The sequence below is a fragment of the Telopea speciosissima genome, chromosome 3, assembly GCF_018873765.1.
Source record: "Telopea speciosissima isolate NSW1024214 ecotype Mountain lineage chromosome 3, Tspe_v1, whole genome shotgun sequence".
NCBI lineage: Eukaryota > Viridiplantae > Streptophyta > Magnoliopsida > Proteales > Proteaceae > Telopea > Telopea speciosissima.
In genome coordinates this window covers 16146909-16165927 of record NC_057918.1, presented here as the reverse complement: position 1 = coordinate 16165927, position 19019 = coordinate 16146909, and the positions used below count along the sequence as shown (strand labels likewise).

At 38.5% G+C, this 19019-nt stretch overlaps 3 protein-coding genes and 1 long non-coding RNA gene across 7 annotated transcripts in view; 3 read left to right on the top strand and 1 right to left on the bottom strand.

The window, feature by feature from the left end:
• LOC122655948 overlaps window positions 1–14652 on the top strand; it is a 17922-nt gene extending 3270 nt beyond the window's left edge. The window contains exons 2-4 of the long non-coding RNA XR_006332020.1: window positions 2102–2104; window positions 14370–14496; window positions 14534–14652. This is a non-coding gene — a long non-coding RNA (uncharacterized LOC122655948). The remainder of the gene's footprint in view (window positions 1–2101; window positions 2105–14369; window positions 14497–14533) is intronic.
• On the top strand, window positions 2744–3616 carry LOC122655946 (18.1 kDa class I heat shock protein-like). Its single transcript, XM_043850342.1, has one exon. The coding sequence runs from the start codon at window positions 2778–2780 to the stop codon at window positions 3291–3293; it is 516 nt and encodes a 171-aa protein (XP_043706277.1). The 5' UTR covers window positions 2744–2777; the 3' UTR covers window positions 3294–3616.
• LOC122655947 (cytochrome c-type biogenesis CcmH-like mitochondrial protein) lies at window positions 4369–18938 on the bottom strand. 4 transcript variants are annotated; one of them, XM_043850345.1, is made up of 4 exons: window positions 18934–18938; window positions 5657–5827; window positions 4765–4896; window positions 4369–4641 (listed from the first exon to the last, which is right to left on the bottom strand). In XM_043850345.1, the coding sequence occupies exons 2-4, from the start codon at window positions 5798–5800 to the stop codon at window positions 4456–4458; spliced, it is 462 nt and encodes a 153-aa protein (XP_043706280.1). In that variant the 5' UTR covers window positions 5801–5827; window positions 18934–18938; the 3' UTR covers window positions 4369–4455. The 4 variants fall into 4 exon arrangements, with proteins under 4 accessions (XP_043706280.1, XP_043706281.1, XP_043706279.1 ...); XM_043850346.1 differs by lacking the exon at window positions 18934–18938 and adding an exon at window positions 6230–6355 and having other exon boundaries at window positions 5657–5811; XM_043850344.1 differs by lacking the exon at window positions 18934–18938 and adding an exon at window positions 6231–6353 and having other exon boundaries at window positions 5657–5833.
• On the top strand, window positions 7498–10115 carry LOC122655943 (cyclin-dependent kinase F-1-like). Its single transcript, XM_043850337.1, has 2 exons — window positions 7498–8101; window positions 8953–10115. Exons 1-2 carry the CDS (start codon window positions 7616–7618, stop codon window positions 9811–9813), a joined length of 1347 nt encoding a protein of 448 aa, XP_043706272.1. The 5' UTR covers window positions 7498–7615; the 3' UTR covers window positions 9814–10115.
• Window positions 18939–19019: the final 81 nt, after the last annotated feature.

The window sequence follows — 19019 nt, the reverse complement described above, 5'->3', positions numbered from 1 at the left end:
ACAAGTCAAACCTCTCCAATAATCGCAATATACAAAAACATATTAGTAAAATAAAAACTAAGGACATTGGGTATGCAATACAAATCAGAGAGAAGGCTTTGGAGGAAGAGTATTTAGAGAGGACCAAACCTCTCTTCTTAAGCTCCGTAAACTCTTGGCAAAGTGAACAACATGAACAAAAGATATGAGAGATTTTATCTTCATAGGGACCTCCACCAAATAGTATTTCCTGAGATTTTGTCCTGTACTTTGAACCCATAATCCATTGAAAGCATCATAGAAGCAAATGAAAATGACAAGAGGGACATGCTGCAAGGAAAACCCCCCCAAGTTCATAAATTAAATATTTTGCCTTTTTGTTTTATATTATGAATGTATTACCTGTTACTCGGGGTTAATTGAAAAAAAAAAACATTTACAAAGGAACAAGCCAAGAGATCCTTGAAGCCTAGGTATCCTGCCTACCAGTTCTCTATTGGTTGTGACGTTGCGTTATTGAAATCATAAGATAAGCTCTGGTATAACTTAATTCTACCACATGGAAAAATGATGTGGCAATTCTGATTGTTAGATAAGCAGTTGATAGTTCTAATAGGCCACTTGTCAACTTTCAGACTAAAAGTCAACCATGTGTATTAGCATGTATCCCTATGTAAATGCATAATTATGGTACTCCGACCAGTAGTCTACGCTCTCCCATTGTCCTGGATTTTTAGAGCTCTATTTTGCCACTTGGCAACTTTTTGGACTGAAACTTGATACATGAGCAAGGCACCTCGGGGGTTACCTTTCCACAAAATTTGGGCTTATCTGAAATGCCACATGGCAAATTTTTTTGGTTGGTAGGATAAGCTCATCTAATTAGGCTGAGCAGATATACTATGCCCTATTATCATCCATTAAAAATTTTCCCTAATTGAGCAGTATTTTGATCTAAGTTTATCATATCAAGGGCTATAAGGTGGATCCAGATCCTCTACTGCCGAGCTGCCCAGACACGGTACTGCGCATAATGATCGCCTTACCCCCACTTAGGCAAGGAGTTTGGGCAGGGGTAAGGCGGGCATTGCACACAACACCGTGTCTGGACAGCAAGGTCCTGCCGGACAACTCAGCAGTAGAGGATCCAAATTACTATAAGGTATGTTCCTACCCATGGACTGGTAGCGAATAGATCAAACAAATCAAAACATATTGATCAAGTATTAGCAGTATGGTGTGAGCTGTTACAGGAGGTTACTTCAAATAATTTGTTATTTCAAGTTTAGTTCCACTAAAATATAAGTTCAGAGAAAGAATATTAAATGGGAGAGTTATCTAATAGTGAGATGAAATTCAGACTTTAGCTCTTAGAAGTTAGAACAGAGCTTATCATAAAAAAAAAGAAGAAAAAAAATGAGTTTCCATTGTAAATATTCATAATATTCAAGAATTGACAAAAGATTAAAAAAAAAAGGAGGCAGGTATCAAACTTCACTCTCTGCTGTGCAAGACTTGAAAGTGCTCACCCTTGCTAGCACTTGGTATTTATCAGCAATGATGAAAATTAAATAGACACAAATTGATCATTGTGAATTAGAATGAGAATTTTTTCCTCTCATATAGAGAATAGGAGGCAGTTTCTCTTCACCCATGGCGAATGAAGTTAATGGATTTGAGTGTCTAGGATGGGCATCAGAGATAGTAGAGAGGGTATTATCGATTTTGTACAATAAAAGGCAAAACACTTATGATCCTAAATGGGTGTATTTTGCTTAAACCATGATAGAGAAGAAATTTCTACTATTTGAGTTATCTTAAAATTATCTCTTCTAATGGGTCCATTTTTCATCTTGTATTTCAAAACCGTGAGGCATTCCATGGGTCTCTCGCCTCTAGGCTCAAATTTCCCTTCATGGAATTAAATTTTGGTATCTAACTTGTTTCGCATCAGTATTGGCTGAAATCGATATTGATATTGAGTTGATATGATAAAAAAAATGCCTTTTTTAAACCAAAAAGTGGCCGTTTGATCTGAAACTGAACTTATACAATCAATCCATACCGATGTACAGGACCAATTAAGGCCTGACCAAAACCAACCAGTTGATATCGAATTTAGCTCGTCTCTGGGGAGCCCAACACCCCCAGGTTGCTGCCAGCTGTTGAGCTATGTTGCACACATCCCTAGGCATGCGTCAAGATGTGTGCGGCACAGCTCAACCGCTGGATGCCCCCTGGGCACTGGGCTCCCTAGAGACGATCCTGATCCGTTGATATCCCTACCTCAACACCTTTTTTTATTAAATAAAAAAAAATGTGTTTCACCCATGGATGTAGCTAACGGTATCGGTAGTTTTGGATCGATACTAGATCAAAAGGCCTTTCTTTCAATTAAAAAAATGGATATCTATACTGTATTGGAGTATTCGTCTCGGTTAGGTATCGGTCAGCAGATAATAGATCGATCCGATACTGATACTTAAAACTCTGGTTTAACCGGTTAGATTCAGAGTCCAGAACCAATTTCAAACCCGACCGACTAGCCGCATTCCCAACCAGTCCACCAACCCATCTTCCAGATAGAGGGAAAAAAAATGGTCTCATCCACAAGGACCCAGCAGTACCAGGATGCCACCTCATATTGACACGTGTCAGAATTAAGAAGCTCGCCTTTTGAGATGAGACGGTTCTGGAATCCTCTTCTTCTGTTCTTCATCTCTTATAATTACACTACGACAAGCCAATTCCCAGTCACCGACTTGTTCACCAAACCCAGAATCCTAGAGAGCACTCTAATGGCGCTCGTCCCTCGCACCTACACAGGCGAAGGCCAACTGAGCAACACCTTCGACGACTTTGATCGCCGACTAAGCAACTTCTTCGATCGCCGTCTAAGCAGCTTCTTCGATCACTTCTCTCGCGACCTCTGGAATTGGAACTCTCCGTTCTCTGAATTCCCCCTCACCAATGCCTTATCTTCCTTCCCTCCTTGTGATTGGAGCGAAACCCCAGAAGCCCATATCTTCATAGCTGATCTTCCTGGGCTTAGAAGGGAAGAAATGAAGGTTGAAGTTGAAGATGACAGAATTCTCAAGATCAGTGGCCAGAGAAACGACGATATGGAAGAATCGGGTGATGGATGGTACCGTGCTGCGCGTAGCAGTGGCAGTTTTGTTCGGCGGTTCCCGTTGCCTGAGAATTCTAAGGTGGATCAGGTTAGGGCATCCATTGAAGATGGTATCCTTACAGTTACCATTCCCAAAGGGGATGTTAAGAGGCCTGAAGTGAAAGCCATTGAATTTTCCGAATGAAGTTTAGGAATATTGCAAGTGTTGTGGGGTTTAAAGGGTATGTGTTGTAATTAATAGTTGTATGATTAAAATGTCTCAGGTGAAGGTTATTGGGATCTCTGATTGAAGTTTAAAGCAGGAAGACTTTAAAACAGGGGATTTAGACTGTTAAGTTTAGGGTGTTTAGTGGTGTGTTTGTTTTGTATTAATAGTTGTATGTATGGTTATGGTCATTATGTGTCCATGTGCTTTTCTGATCTTTTTGAGTTGCTCTATCTGGTCTGTGGGTGTTTGTGGTTGTGGTTCTGTTTCTCTGCTAATGTTAATAAGCCTTGAGCTCTCTACATTTGGATCTATCTTCTTCTAAGTTGAACGAAATGGTTCTTCCCCCCGCCCCCTCTTTCTTTATTTTTTTTTGGGGTTAGTTATGTACTGTTGAGGATGTCTGATGGAGTCTATTAGGCCTTGAGATCATTGAGAGTCCACTAATTACTGCAAGTGGTATGGGTAGATCAGGTAGCACCCATTGAAGTTGGGTTTTCAATTTTATTATTGGATTCGGGCTGAATTAGTTTGAAGCAACAGTCCTGACAATTGTTGTGACTCGATGTCTCTGGTTTGTGGTTTTTCAGGGCTCTTTTTCTGAACCATTCCAACATTCCTGGTTGATATTGTCCAGAAATGTGGCTGAAATTAGTATTGTTCAGGTTTTGATTCAGTATCTTACTACATAGTGGAGAGTGGGATTTACATCATTTTTTATGCAAAGGATAGTATAGCAGTACCATGAGTATCTTTGATTTCACTTTGGAGATTCAAGCAAATCATTTATTTCTTCCAGCTGACTTCATGTCCTGCCAGAAAAGATTTCAACTTGGGCAGTTGAATGAAAAAAATACAGATCATAATCAATCATTAAGCTGTTAAACATGGTTGAGATTATAAAGAATTACAAACTCAATCTCTCAATGCCAAGAACATAGTAAGACTTATGAAATAGTAGAGACAAAATCAAATAGCTCATGACTGTGACACTGGCTCTCTTTATCACTAAGATTGAGTAGAAGAGGAAAGATACGTAATGAAATGAGCTCTCCTCGGACCAAAGCATGCTTACAGTTCTAACATTCCAAGCCTTGTAAAATGGATAATATAGCCAATGCAACTATACAAAGGCATGGCTTCATTGGCTCCACCATTTCTTTACTCCTCGTGATGGAGGAGGTGTCAAAACCTCTAGCATTGTCTGCTTCTCTTTGGGGGTCAATGGAACACCTCTCACAAGGTTCAATGCCATTATGTGAGTGTTAGTCCTTTGTCTATGCTTTTGATAAGCCCATATTCCTGCAGCTGTACCTGTAACCAAAAACTGTTCCAATGCCAGTGATGCAATATAAATAGAAAAAACAACAGATTTACAACCAAGTAGGGCTAAACATTTTAATTATTAATTAAAGAAAAGAAGATACAAATAAGCGCCCCATAAACTAACCGGTGACAGCCACAAAGCTGCAGTTTGAAGATCAAAACGTGGTGCATAGAGAACAGTCTCTCCAAAATCCTCCTCAAGCTTTTTATAGATATCTTTATCAGTTTTGCCAGATCGAATTTCATCACGAATCAACTGCAATAATGGTGAAAGCAGTGTCAGTTCAGGCATGAGGAAAACCCATTAATGAAGATTTTTGAATACTTGATTAGAAGAAAACCATGAAGGTAATGAACATAACAAGCAACCTCTTTTAGCAATCTGATAAACTTTGAGGGTCATGATAGATATTCCCACCCTTGGGAATTAATTTAGTATGTCTGATATGTAATTAAGTAGTTCAAATTTTCTCATCGCCTCTTCACCCCTGTTAAATCTGTTTCAGTTTAGTCAACTTATAGATTTACTTTACTGCAAATAAGGAATTCAGTTAATGCATACTAGGTTAAAAGAATCATGTAATCTGGTAACTGATGTGCAAGAAGGTTAGTCCCTTAAAAAGTGTTAGGAATTGAGTTAATGCATACTAGCTTAAAGCTTCGTTGTTAAGAAGAATCAACTAGACTTAAAAAGTGCACTCAACCTGATCAGATGATATTTTACGAAGTCACCTAACTCAAAAAACTCAAGAAAATTGAAGTACGAAATTGAAAGAAAACTCAAAAGGTTCTTAAACCTTGAGTCCTTGATGAACTTAACTCAGCCCCCAAGTGTTTGAAACAAAAATATTTCTATGACTACGCCTATAGATTTCATTGTACTAAATGATAAGATTCTTCGAACCTGATGATCATCTAAATATAATGACTAATACCCTCCAACCAAGATGGAAACACATTCAAGAATCTAATTGTTTTTCATTCAGAAGCAAAAGAAGGAAAGCTAAACAGCATACCTTCCTGAGCAGGATAGCGACATCTGCTTGTGAGTCTTCAATGGATTGGCTCCCACACTCGGTGCAACGGACATTGTGACTAATGTTCCTAGCCCGAGCTTCCACCACCTGTGACTTCTTGACTGCATCTTCTTCATTCTCCATTGTAAGATAGACTGCCGAAGCTAACAACTGCAATAAAGTAATGAATTGATGAGAAAAAACCAAGTTTCAAACACCTTATCTGCAAGCGCAAAGTTAAATCAATAGCAGATCAACAGTCTGCTTATTAAGTATATTTTGGTAAATACTGCAATATAGAAGGCCCTGGAATCCATTCTACAAAGGGACCCTTTTCTAAGTCTCATTTACAATGACCAAGTTCTGGACCAAATTCGTTAGGAAACCGAACAGAAAAAATTGGGGAGGGGGAGCAACGGTAATATTTAATAGATAAAAGATCTCTACTTGTCGAGAACGGCAGGGAGAGGGAATTGGGTGGCCGTTGGGCGCGTTAAAGGGCAAAAAAAGGAACGAATTCAGCGCTTGGATGGTAAGCGACTCTCAGAGAAACAGAGAGAAGGGAAAACTTACCGTAGCAGAATCTTCGACGCAGGCGATTAGAAGGAGGGGCCGATGGAGAAGGAAAGGAATGCAGGAGACACGTTAGAGCAGAGAAACGAGGAAGAACGAAGAACCACAAAACCTGTGGGGTGGGACTTCCGTTTTCGGTCTTCGCTTCTCAACTCGGGAATGTTAAAACCCTTTCTACTAAAACCCTTTCACGGAAAAAGGCAAAAAACGAAGAAAAAAATAACTTGGACTTGGGGAGTTGGAAATCAATTGGCCCCTATATATGTCTTTAATTACTTAAACACCACTCAGAGTTTTTTGTTTTTTTTGGTAGAATAGTACCACTCAGAGTTTTTTTTTTTGTAGAATAACACCGCTCAGAGTCAGAGCTTATATAACCGTTGATTTCAGTGACGGTCTTTGCCCCTGCCACGCCTGGCAGCGGTCGCAAATAAGGCAACATACGGACCAAAACTTAAGGGTGTCAATTTAGGACCAGAACCAGTAACCGGAACCGATCTAGACTGACAAAAACCGAAACCAATATGGATCAACAAAAATTGGAACCGAACCTCCTAGTAGCTTATTGGGACGGATCTGGTCCTAGTGATGTATTATTGGTCTGGGTCGGTTCTAGTTCAGGTCTTCCAACGGATCTAGAACCGATAGCCCATTAAGGACTCGGTAGCACCGAAACCGGATGATATATAAACAAATTGAATGGAAAATTAGATCTCTAAAACCCTAAAAGACTTTAAACCCTAATCTATTAATAACATTACATTGTTTGGGACTTTTAAGTGGAGCTCTTTTGTTGCTCTTTAAATCATAAATATATGAGTTGAGTTTGAAATGGAAATTATGAACTCTTAAAGCTAGTATATGAATCAATGTCTTTATTTTAGGCTCTACAAGACTATATCTATGTATGATGAAGCTCCCGTTTGTGTTTAGAAACGATTATAAATTGGAACCAGGGTCACCCATTAATTAATAGTCGTAGGTCTCAGATTTGGATCCGATAAACTTATTGGTCCAGTTATGATCTTGACACCTTAGAGCCGAAACCGCTAAAAATCCAGACCGATAACCCAAAACTGAACCAATTGGCACCCCTACCAAAACTATTGGAACTTGGGACCGGGGACTTGGGACTTGGGACTGGGACAATAGCGAATAACGCTCAGAATCCATGTCTGACTCTGGCTATTATAGTGGCATTTTCGTTATTTCACGTAAGCACAGGTGCAATTCCCTTCTCTCTCCGGCCCCAAGAGTTCCCTCCCTCCTCTCTCTCTGTAGAAGCACGACTTCTTCCCTAACTTCGAAGCGCAAACCCTAATAAATCATCTACTCTACCACAGACAAAGCGTCAATCTTTCAACAAAACTCAGCTGATTCTCCGCCATGGATTCTTCCTCTAAAAGTTGGAGCATCTATAGCCGCTCAGAGATTACTCAACGTTACGAAATCCTCGAACAAATCGGTTCTGGGGCTTACTCTGATGTGTACAGAGCTCGTCGACGCTCTGACAACCTAATCGTTGCTCTGAAAGAAGTTCATGATTACCAGAGCGCTTTCAGAGAGATCGAAGCCCTTCAAATCCTCAAGAATTCACCCAACATTATCGTCCTCCATGAGTATTTTTGGCGGGAAGACGAAGATGCGGTTCTTGTTCTTGAATACCTTAGAACTGATCTCACGTCGGTGATGAGAGAAGCTAAAAGGAACTGGGAAAACGGAATATCCGTCGGTGAGACAAAACGCTGGATGATTCAGATGTTGCTTGGCATCGATGCTTGCCACAGGAATGCGATCGTTCATCGAGATCTCAAGCCCTCGAATTTGTTGATTTCTTCCGATGGTGTTCTCAAATTAGCGGATTTTGGACAGGTAAATTATATGCATTTCTCGGTTCTGATTGCCTCGACCCTTTCTTCCGTCCTTTTTAGGTTATTGCTGATATAGGATTTTCCTTCGTCTTCATGTTGTGAATCATATTTTGTTACTTCTCTGTTTTAATGCCAGAAGGTAGAAAGCAGCACATGAAAGAATTGTATTCTGTCTGTGATACTTATTTAGATGCGTTTCTGCTTCTCTCTGCATGGACATGTTATTTCACTTTTATCTAGTCACCTCATTATTATTGCCTCGTTGAGATTTTGGAGAAAGAGATAAGAGTTCAACATAATCAGTTTTTTGATGAATAGTTCCGCACTAACAGTTGGAAACCTTTCCCAATCAGATTCCACACAAATCATAATCTTCATAAACCATTGCACATGGAAACCACACACATGAAAAGGGCTTTCTACTGGTATTTGAGGGCCTGTTGGCCAGTTATTAGACTTTGGATGTCAGGGACATGAATGAAGCATGAAACTGGAAAACTTGATCATAAACAGATCCAAGAGTCACTAATATAGGGGCTTGCAGAGTAAGCCCTGGATGCTTAGACAAAATTGGAGTTGTCTCCTTGTAGATTTTGGGGATCTATAATGGTGAAAGCATTCCATTGTATATCCAATGGTGAATATGTTTGTTCAACCTTCTATTTGAAACCCCAAGGCTTCTTAAAACCCTAATATAGGTTTCACACTTCTGTCTTATGATGTAATTGTTTATGTTTTACTTTATTTTGGTTTTCGCTTAAAATTGAACTTCCATTCTGTCTTTGTACATGAATCTACACTTCTTCTCCCTAGGAGCAAAAAACTGTAGTTTGATTGTTGTTGGTTTGCCAGTCAAGGATACTTCTGGAGCCTGGGTTTGCTGCTGTGGAAGATCATCCAGATGGGCAAAATATTCTTGATCAGACATGGCCGCCTCAACAACCTGAATTTATTCGAGAAGCAGAGAATTCATACATGGAAGGTTCTCATAACCAAGAGCAAATGACTACGATTAAAACCGAATCATCAAGAGAAGTAGATGACCTCACAGCTAAGGATGAAGCTGATAAAGAGAGTATTTTTCATGATGACACGTCTTGTCTCGCTACATGCACCACAATTGACATGGAAGAGGATCTTCTCAAGGGTTCTTATTCCCATGACGATGAGGATGGAGAAGATGGATCAGGTGTCCTGACATCTTGTGTTGGAACTCGATGGTTCAGGGCCCCTGAACTACTCTATGGATCTACAGCCTATGGGCAAGAGATCGATCTGTGGTCATTGGGCTGTACTTTTGCCGAGCTTCTCAATTTAGAGCCTCTTTTCCCTGGAACATCAGACATTGATCAACTTGGAAGGATCATGAATGTTTTAGGAAACTTAAATGAGGAAACTTGGAAAGGTTGTTCAAGACTTCCTGATTATGGAAAAATATCCTTCAGTAAGATCGAAAATCCGCTTTCTTTGGAAACATGCCTTCCAAAATGTTCCTCTGATGAAATTTACATTGTGAAGAGACTTGTTTGTTATGACCCAGGGAGCAGAGCTACCGCAATGGAATTGCTCAATGACAGTTACTTCAATGAAGAACCTCTACCAGTTCCTGTAAACGAGCTAAGGATTCCATCTACAAATAGTGGGCCAGATGAAAGCTCCCCTGGGGTATGGCATGACTACAAGGACATGGATTCAGATTCTGATTTTGATTAATAAAGCATGGTGGATGTTTCTACCACTGTTACTGGGTTCTCCTTCCGATTCTCTTAAGCATAGAGTTCAACCTCCGGATGTTAAACATACAGTCTGCATCAACGATTGGTCCTTATTGTATCAGTAATTGAATATACAAAATTTTCAATTGGTATTTATGTCTGTGTGCTATTAACTGTATTTTTGTATCTGAAACAATTCTTCTACTTCTGTTGAAACTACTGGATTGTAAAGCGGACAAAATATCTCAGTTTGTGATTATCTTCAGATTATTGAAGTGCCAACAAATCTAGACTTATGAACCACCACACCCCACCCAAAAAAATAAAAAAAATAAAAAATAATAAAAGACTTCTCCATTGGGCAATTTATCTAATCACTGAGCTAGAAAATCCTTTTCAAGGTTTCAACAATTGGGATTGAACTATCAGCTAATTACCAAATGATAAAAGACTTTGAGAAAAAAATGCGGAGAAAAGATATGATTTTTTAAAAGGGAAAATGGTTTTTTAAGTTGCCGGGCAAGTATGCTAGCATTTTTGTATCTATCTCTCTCTTCTTCATATGAAATGATCTCGCTGCCCTTTATTTAAGATATGCTAACACTTAAGAACCTATCTATCTCTTCTTCATATGAAATGATCTTGCTGTTCTTTATTTAAGGTACCGTTTTGTGACACTCTGATGCCGTTTGCTCAGAAAGCCCTTTCCTTTTTTTTGTTTTCTCTTTTTCTTTTTTCCCTCATGAAAAGACATCTATATTGAAATATAAAGTAGACCAATCATCACATTCGACACAGTAATGTTATCCTGTATAGCATCTCTAGCTAAGATTTGGGTTAGCCTCACATAATCCCTTTACAAATAAGTTGTTTAAGCGAATGAAAAAAATCATATAATAAATTAAAACACATCCCGAGTACCATAAAAGATCTTCAAAATTGAGTAAATTCGCCATTTCCAAGCAATTAGAACATACGCTAGCACTTGCTTCCGATGCTGTTGAATAAGTTCTAATTCCATCATCACTCCCTTAAGTTCCGTCTCCATCTTTTACCGAAAAAAAAACGAAAAGAAGTTCCGTCTCCATCGGTCATATTAAGAAGAGTAAGAGTCTAACTCACCTACCCAATTGTTTTATGGGGTTAGGTTGTGAAAAGGATTCCAAAAATTTTCCACAAAAAGAGTGCACAATAGCGGTCGAAGTAACAAACCACAGGTAGAAACAGAGGACCCGTGTCCTCTCCAACGCATCCGATGGCTGGGAGCACCCAGGCACGTACCACATGGGAGGGGATGGTGCGCTAGAGATGATCTTTTTTCAGAAACAAAGAGAAATTTCCCAAGAATGATCACTCAAGATAAGATCCACCACTCCAAATATGGATGTAAGGATTCTAAAGTTTGTTAAACTTGGGATCCATGAATCTTGTCAAACGTTAACAGAAGCACCAGTACCAACACACATGAGGATTCACCCATGTTTGAGAGCTCCTTGATGATGAAGCTACTTGACGAAAGTTGTAGGTTAGGGAAGTATTTTGCTTCGAGAAATTATGCCCAGACTGCTTCCCTGCTAGAATTGTTATATCATCATTCCGCATGACACAATGAAGATGGGCCTATTTGGTAAGCTAACCAAACTCAGGACTATTCAAATTAGTTTTTCTCCATACACAAATATACCCAATCAACCATGAAACCTTCACATGAATCCTATATTCGCCACATCAGATTGATGAATGGATATTCAAAAGGTATACAACAAGCAAATCGAGGAGGGATCTACACGCTGCCCACTTATATTGGCATGTTACATGTTAAGTCAATAGCATGTAACAAAATGATATATTCAAGGAGTAGAAAGAAAAGACATATTTACAGAGGAGAGAAGAAAGACTGTGAGAGGGAAGGTTTTTTTTTTTTTTTTTGATGATAAAAAAATCAAAATAAATTACAAATTAAGATAGAAATATACAAATGCATTGTTTGATTGCTGAGCCATTTTGACTAGGTTAGAAGCGACCACCAAACAAAACGGATCCCTCTTAAATCTAAAGTTCATATCTTGGCCTATAAAGTTAATGTCTAAAAGAAGTTTAAGTAACAGCCAGGGCCAAGGATTAGTAGATGGAGATGGAAGAAGATCGGCAATCCGCTGATTCGAACACCGTACTTCTTTCACCTTCAACCCTATCTGACGAGCATGCTGAAGACCTGTACAGATACTAAATAGCTCTGGTTCCATATCATAAAACGATACATGAGGATCTGCAGCAATCAAAATAAGCTTTCCATCCAGTAGAAGAAGGTAAGACCATCCAGCAGAATCTACTCCAGTGATCTGATCTCTTGCATTGATCAAAACAGAAAAGTCAAAAATAGGCAGATGAGAATAGATATTTAAGCTAAGGATCTCCTCAACGTACTGGAGGATAAACATCCTGAGAGGCAATTGGGGGTGGGGATAAAGCTAAATCTGATATCCATAAGCTTATATTCTTCATGACCCAGATCGGATCTGCTTTCTCCAAACCATAAACAACTTTGTTCCTAATAGACCATATAAAGTAGCAGGTAATAATGAAGATTTCAAAAAACCAACTCAAAGTAAGTTTATCCAACTTGTATGTGAGCAAAAAGGAGGTGCAGAGATTTTCTAGAGAAGAATGAGATAAAAACTCAGTTCTCAACCCCAACGGACCAGCAACCCAAATATGTTTAATCCAATCACATGAAAGAAATATGTGCCCGTATGATTCCATACAGTTCCCACAGAGGGCACAATAGGGGTCGATCGGAAGCCATTTGGAAAGAGTAGCCTTGACCGGGAGTCCTGCATTTAACATTCGCCAGAAAAACAATTTAAATTTGGGATGTAATTTAAGTTTCCAAAAAAACTTCCACCATGTGCATAGAAAAACATTATGATTAGGAGATACACAAGACAAAGCTCTGGCTGCAAGTTTAGTGCTGAAAATGCCATTCTTGGCCAAAACACACCACCAAGTATCATCGGATTCAGATAAATTTATTTTATGAATATGGTGAGAAACATTAATAGGAATAGTAGCATTAAGAAGATTAGAATTCTAACAAGAGTTAAAGATATACTTACCAATCTTTTCAGAATGGCCCTGGTTGCCAAACTACTTGGGAATAGAAAAGAGGGAGAGATGGGATCCAAGGATCATTCCAAAAGAATATAGATTCACCATTCCCAAATCTCCTGATAACAACCTTTTTCAGAGAGGGAATAGTATGGGACAATACTATTCCAGGTCCAAGATCCTCTTTTAGTACCAACTTTGGGATCAAATAAAGAGGAATTACGAAAATATTTAGCTTTTAAAATTTTGGCCCAAAGAGAAGAATGATCAGTAATTAACCTCCATCTAAGTTTCATCAGCAAAGCTCTGTTATGGATTTCAGCTTTACGAAACCCAAGGCCCCCTACAGATTTAGCAACACACATTTTATCCCAAGCAATAAAAGTTGATTTCTTCCTCTTATCAGAATTACAAAGCCAGAAATTTAAGCAGATTGAGTCAATGCTTCTACAAGTCTTGAGAGGGAATTCAAAACAATTCATTAAATATGTAGGAGTAGAAGCAATGAACACTACGCCCTACATAGGAAAGGAAATCAACTTTCCACAAAGAAAGTTTATTTTGAATTCTTGGACCACACCACCCAGCTCTTTGATTCTATATCGGTTATAAAAAAGATTTGATCCCAAATAGGTCGAGTCTTTAGACATTTCCTTAATCCCCATGACAGAACAAAGGGAGGTCCTATCTCTGTGAGAGGGAAGTTGCCATAACCAAAAAGTCAATAATTTCATGAGTTCCTATAGAAAATAATAGGAAATGGAGGGAAGTTCCCATTAAAAATAAAGTCAATAATTTTATTTGGGTTCCTATATAAAGACAACAATAGGTAATTACGGAGCATGGTTCTAAGTGTCAGTATCGTATCGATCGTATTGGGTGATACGTATTGGTTTTGCTAGTCACCGATATCGATACCATACCGATACCGTATCGATAGCATAGTACAGACAAGGGGTAAAATGGTCAGAAAACTTATTTTTTTAGGAAATTCAGGGGCATTTGTATCCGATACAGCCGATCCAAGCCGATACCATATCGGTATCATATCAGTTTTGCGGGTCGCTGATACCCATTCCAATACCGTGCACTAAAACCATGTTAAGGAGGCTTGAAACGTGATGGCTAAGAAAGAAAAACCTATGTACATATCAATGTCGGATGGGTCCAACCATCTAAGTTTCCAAGGAAAGAATGAAGGAAGGAGAGAGAGAGAGAGATGGCTGGCTGGAATTTAAAACTTGAAAGTTGAACAACAATTTCAATCGATATGAGACAAGACTACGAACTTCCTCTATGTTTCCTGCAACTTTCATTACAAACCCGTAGCCTCGATCAAGCTAATTCCTCTTTCTTTATATATACATATATTTTTCTGTTGTGTTACCCAGTTTCTCATAGACAACTTCAACTTTTGCTGATTACCCATCTAAGCTCTTCGTGAAGTAACTGAAAATACTTGTTCTATTTTGGTAGCCATGGACTCATCAAGCTGGTTAGAACTTGATTCTTCTCTCAGTTTCGACATCAATCTCAATTCTCACAGGATTCTTCATTCAAACTCCTGAAATGGGTAATCTCAGCAGACTGAAAGAGATTACCCATTTCAGGAGTTTGAATGAAGAATCCTATGAGAATTGAGATTGATGTCGAAACTGAGAGAAGAATCAAGTTCTAACCAGCTTTGAATCTATGGCTGCCAAAGTAGAACAAGTCTTAATTTTCAGTTACTTCACACATAGCTTAGATGGGTACGTTATCAGCAAAAGTTGAAGTTGTCTATGTGCAACTGGGTAACACTACAGAAAAATATATGTATGGAAAGGAGAAGCTTTTCGGGTTTGCAAGAAAGTTGCGGGAAGTAGATGTTTACATCAGCTTTGAACGTCAAGGAGACAATTTTGTCGTCGTCAACGTAGGGCAAGTTCGGCCAGGCCACACTCTGTCCTGTGCAACTGTGAGCGGAGACCATGACTAACTGAAACCGTACTTGAGAGGATAAATTTTCATTAATATACCACGAGCATTTGTTCATGGCTCCATTTTTCTCTTCCTCTTTCAAGTTTTTGGTTGTTTTGTTTGTTTTGTTTTTCATATATATATATATATATATAGGGTCTCTTGTTTTTTGTTTCCATTTCCATAAGAATGAATACTCTAATTCGCATTTCTAACAGACATGAATACAACATTTATAGGATAACTTACATCTTGAGAGTTATTTAGTGTTTTCATATGATATCCGCACTTCCTCTCGATTTATAATTCAATACACAAATCAATTGGATCTGTCAGGCTAGCTATATGCTGTATAGTATCAACGATTTTCACTGAAGGCGGTGAGATGATGTGTGTATATATATATATATCTTTTGACTTGTAAGCAGTACAAAATGTTTCTAATGTAATCTCTAGTGAAGAGTGAGTCAATGAGTATTTTTCAATGGTTTTATTCTAACGTGGAGCAATTTTCACTCGCTATTCCAAATTTTAGAGGAAAAAAACAAAGAAACGCTTCAATAATTCTCCGCTTCTCTTTTCAACAATAATTTAGAGGACTATAAGCCTCCAAATTAAGTGACTTAAATTCTTGTCCACATGGTTCCTTATTTTGAGTTATATTGAGGCATTGTGACAATTCTAACTATTGGATATATAGGGGATCTTTTATAGCGGACACATGCTAAATTTGGAGAGAAATTTGTCCTCTCCAATTCCCTAAAGCTTGGTAGTGCGACAGTGCTAGGTGGAGATGCCGATACGTGGTAGCTCGGATATCCAACGGTCCAAGCTCATTGACTATGTTGGATGTCCGAGCTACCACATCAGCATCTCCACCTAGCACTGCCGCACTGTCGAGCTTTAGGAATTGGAGAGGATAATAATCCAATTTGGTGGCTCAATTCAATCATATGTCTCACCATGTATGAGTTTTCCTCTTGTACTTTTTCAACCGTCAAGAACTTTTGAAAATGTTGATTTTAAAACTAGATTGTTTAGTCTTAATGACTCTTTAAACCTTATCATCCCACAATCTAGAGGAATGATGTTTTTTCCTTTCGATTCGCCAAGAACATCTTTCGCAACCTTCTTAATACAAGTAGTCATCTGATTTTACATCGTATTAGTGTCTCCCTCAAAGTCTCACTTTCTTTGTTTGAGAACTACATCAATAAATGATTTCAAAGTATCTCATTTTAAGCTTCACCACCTTATCCTAGGACAAATAAGCTCACATTCTCACAATATTTATTACAATAAGTTTGTAAAAATATAAAAAAATCCAATAAAAATCCAAAAAAACCCATACAATATTAAAAATTAAAATTGAGAAAACAATGTAAATTTTTTTATACTATATATTTTTAAAAAATGTTGAATAATTGGAATTGACAAGAATCACCCAAAATAAGCCTAAACCTCAGAAACAATAAACAATGCCCTAAACCTTCCCTATGCTGGTGTTCCTCAACTAAGGTCTCAATTCAACTACCTGGAAATCTGAAATCATAGGTCTCGACCACTAATTTTGAAAGGGGGATCCAATGACATTGAAATCAAGTTAATCCGAGTTCAAGCACGGAAAAATTCTATTTCTAGGGGCATCATTGGCCGACAAGAAATTTGTGAGGGGCCCTAGAAGATTGAAAAATCCTAGATCCAACCACCTAATTTTGAAAGGGGGGAATCCGATGACATTAAATTCAGGTCAATCGGAGTTCCATGGGAAAAAGATTCCATTTTGAGAGCTCTCATTGGACGATAAGAAAATTGTGTGGGGAACCCTAGAAACCAAGTAAAGAACATTTATTATTAGTGATAACAAGTGGTGATAGTAATATGGTGGAGGGGCGTAAAGATGACTTGTGTAACTTGGACCTTCCTCCCCTTGGCGGATACGATTCGGTGTCCATCCATATCTCTCAGTTCTTTTCCTCATTCTCTAGAACCTATTGAATATTCAAGAACCCTCTAGTTCATAAGATACTCAGTTTTTTTTTTATTATTAATTGGATATCTATTCGTGTCTGATAGATTATGTTCCTGATTATCCAAATTTGGATCCGGATATCCTTTGACCGGATACAAATATTCTAAACGGATAGTTGAAAATCCGAATCTATTGTTTTTTTCTAGTTGCGGTTATAAACAACCGCCTCAGAATATCTCCATAGGACAATGGTTTTTTTATAAGTATTGCAGCTATACAACCCATTATGCATAGGAAAAACAAGGGTATGCATAATTTCTATAGCATGCAGAATATCTCAATAGAGCAACGGTTTCTTATAACCGTAACTATATAAGCTCACTCACTTCCCACCAACCAACGAGAATTTTTTGGCTGGAGATTGTCGGGAATTGTTTTGTGGACAATCAACTGCAGGTATTTGAAACCACCAGTATGTCTTTGATGCAGTAAATGCACTTCATGGTCAGGAATGGGAGGTGAGTTGTCCCACATCGGTCAGGTAGTGTGCGATAGGGCCCCTCCACTCTGAAGCTCGGGCTTTTGGGTTAGAGGCCATTAAGTGGTATCAGAGCGGATTGTCCATGCACCACTGATGGCCAAAAGTTGGGGGAGTTGATGCAATGAATACGCTCCATGGACAAGAATGGAATGAGAGTTTAGTCCCACATCGATTAGGTAGTGTGCGATAGTTTGACTTATGACCTTGGAAGAGCCTATCCACCCTTAAACTCGGCCTTTTGAGTTGGATGCCATTAGTCTCACACTAAAATGACATTTCACGGCTGTTGTAGCTACTACCTAAATACAACAGCATTTGTTTATTACTGCAGTTAGTAATTTTCTAAGGCAACGGTTATTTGCTAACAGCAGCAATATGTTTGCTTTATAACAGCAGTTGATTAAAACCACAGTTAAATAATTCCATACAGTATTTTCCACGGCCGGTAACCGCCGTAGTATACCTACTTGTCACAGCGGGTTTATAGAACCCTGTCATAGACCTCAGCCAAACCACTCTTGTTTACCGTTTTTCTTGTAGTGAGATTTCCATTTACATGGAAAAAGTTAACTATGTGATGATGATCGGTACCTACCATTACAACTAAAATGGGATCTTTATCCCCTACAATTCCCTGCCTGTCCATTTCCTGCAATTCCTCCCATACGGGGCGGAAATGACCAGCCTACCCCTTGCTCAAACATACTGCCTGGGTAGGGTCACCCCCGCTAATAAAGGGACTTGGGGAAATGGATCCGACAGAGAATTGCAGGAGATAATTTTCCCTAAAATTGTCAAACTCAAATAAGACTTGAAAGAAGTATTCAAATAGTATTTTCACTTCAAAACAAAGTATCACAAAGGAATTGAAAGTAACAAACAGATGAGTATAAATATTTCCGATTCTCATACTTCCAGAGAATATCAAGTCTTCTTTGAGCGAGATCTTGTGAAACTCAACACATTAAAGTGAGGATTCAAAAAAAAATTCTGGAATACCTTTCTGGAACTGTACTTAAAGAGAGAAAGGCTTATACAGAGACAAGTCATTATAAAGGTAAAAATATCAATTTCTAGGCCAGTTTAGGAAGAGACAGAGAGAAGTACTATGCAGACCCACAATTAAGTGAACACTGAATAATCACCTGAAAAACATTTGATAGGCAATGGGAACCATAAAGATTTCAACAAGACCTGCAAAGAGAAGAAAATCACCACTAGATACAAATCTGAAATTAGGAGGCATTTTTCTGCAAGGTCTGTGAGAATTTTTATGTTCCATCTAAACTGCTTCACGCCACAGCTTGAAATCCTCAGCTTTGAATTGGTGGACCATTAACCAAGATCAGTAGACTTGGTGCATGTGAGACTGCCATTTACAGTTCAATCATGCACACTAGAACATATTCATATAGAATTTAAAAAAATATTTACATTCTTCATGCCAAGTAAGGACCAAATTCAAGAAATGTTACCCCAAGGGAGTTGCTCAGTTGGCAAGGACCAACACCTCACAAATAAGAGGTCATGATTTCAACCAACTCTCCTTGGGGCCTAACTATCCACAAAAAAAAAAAACAAAAAAAAAATGTTCTGCTGTCCATATGCTTTTGCCTCAATTGGA

Excerpts from the sequence above, each read along its gene's own strand:
- LOC122655946 (XM_043850342.1), top strand. The coding sequence starts at position 2,778 with ATGGCGCTCGTCCCTCGCACCTACACAGGCGAAGGCCAACTGAGCAAC.
- LOC122655947 (XM_043850345.1), bottom strand. The coding sequence starts at position 5,800 with ATGGAGAATGAAGAAGATGCAGTCAAGAAGTCACAGGTGGTGGAAGCT. Across the intron at positions 4,897-5,656 it reads TCGCTATCCTGCTCAGGAAG|TTGATTCGTGATGAAATTCG; the intron begins GTATGCTGTTTA and ends CCATTATTGCAG. Across the intron at positions 4,642-4,764 it reads CAGCTTTGTGGCTGTCACCG|TTTTTGGTTACAGGTACAGC; the intron begins GTTAGTTTATGG and ends GCATTGGAACAG.
- LOC122655943 (XM_043850337.1), top strand. The coding sequence starts at position 7,616 with ATGGATTCTTCCTCTAAAAGTTGGAGCATCTATAGCCGCTCAGAGATT. Across the intron at positions 8,102-8,952 it reads AATTAGCGGATTTTGGACAG|TCAAGGATACTTCTGGAGCC; the intron begins GTAAATTATATG and ends TTGGTTTGCCAG.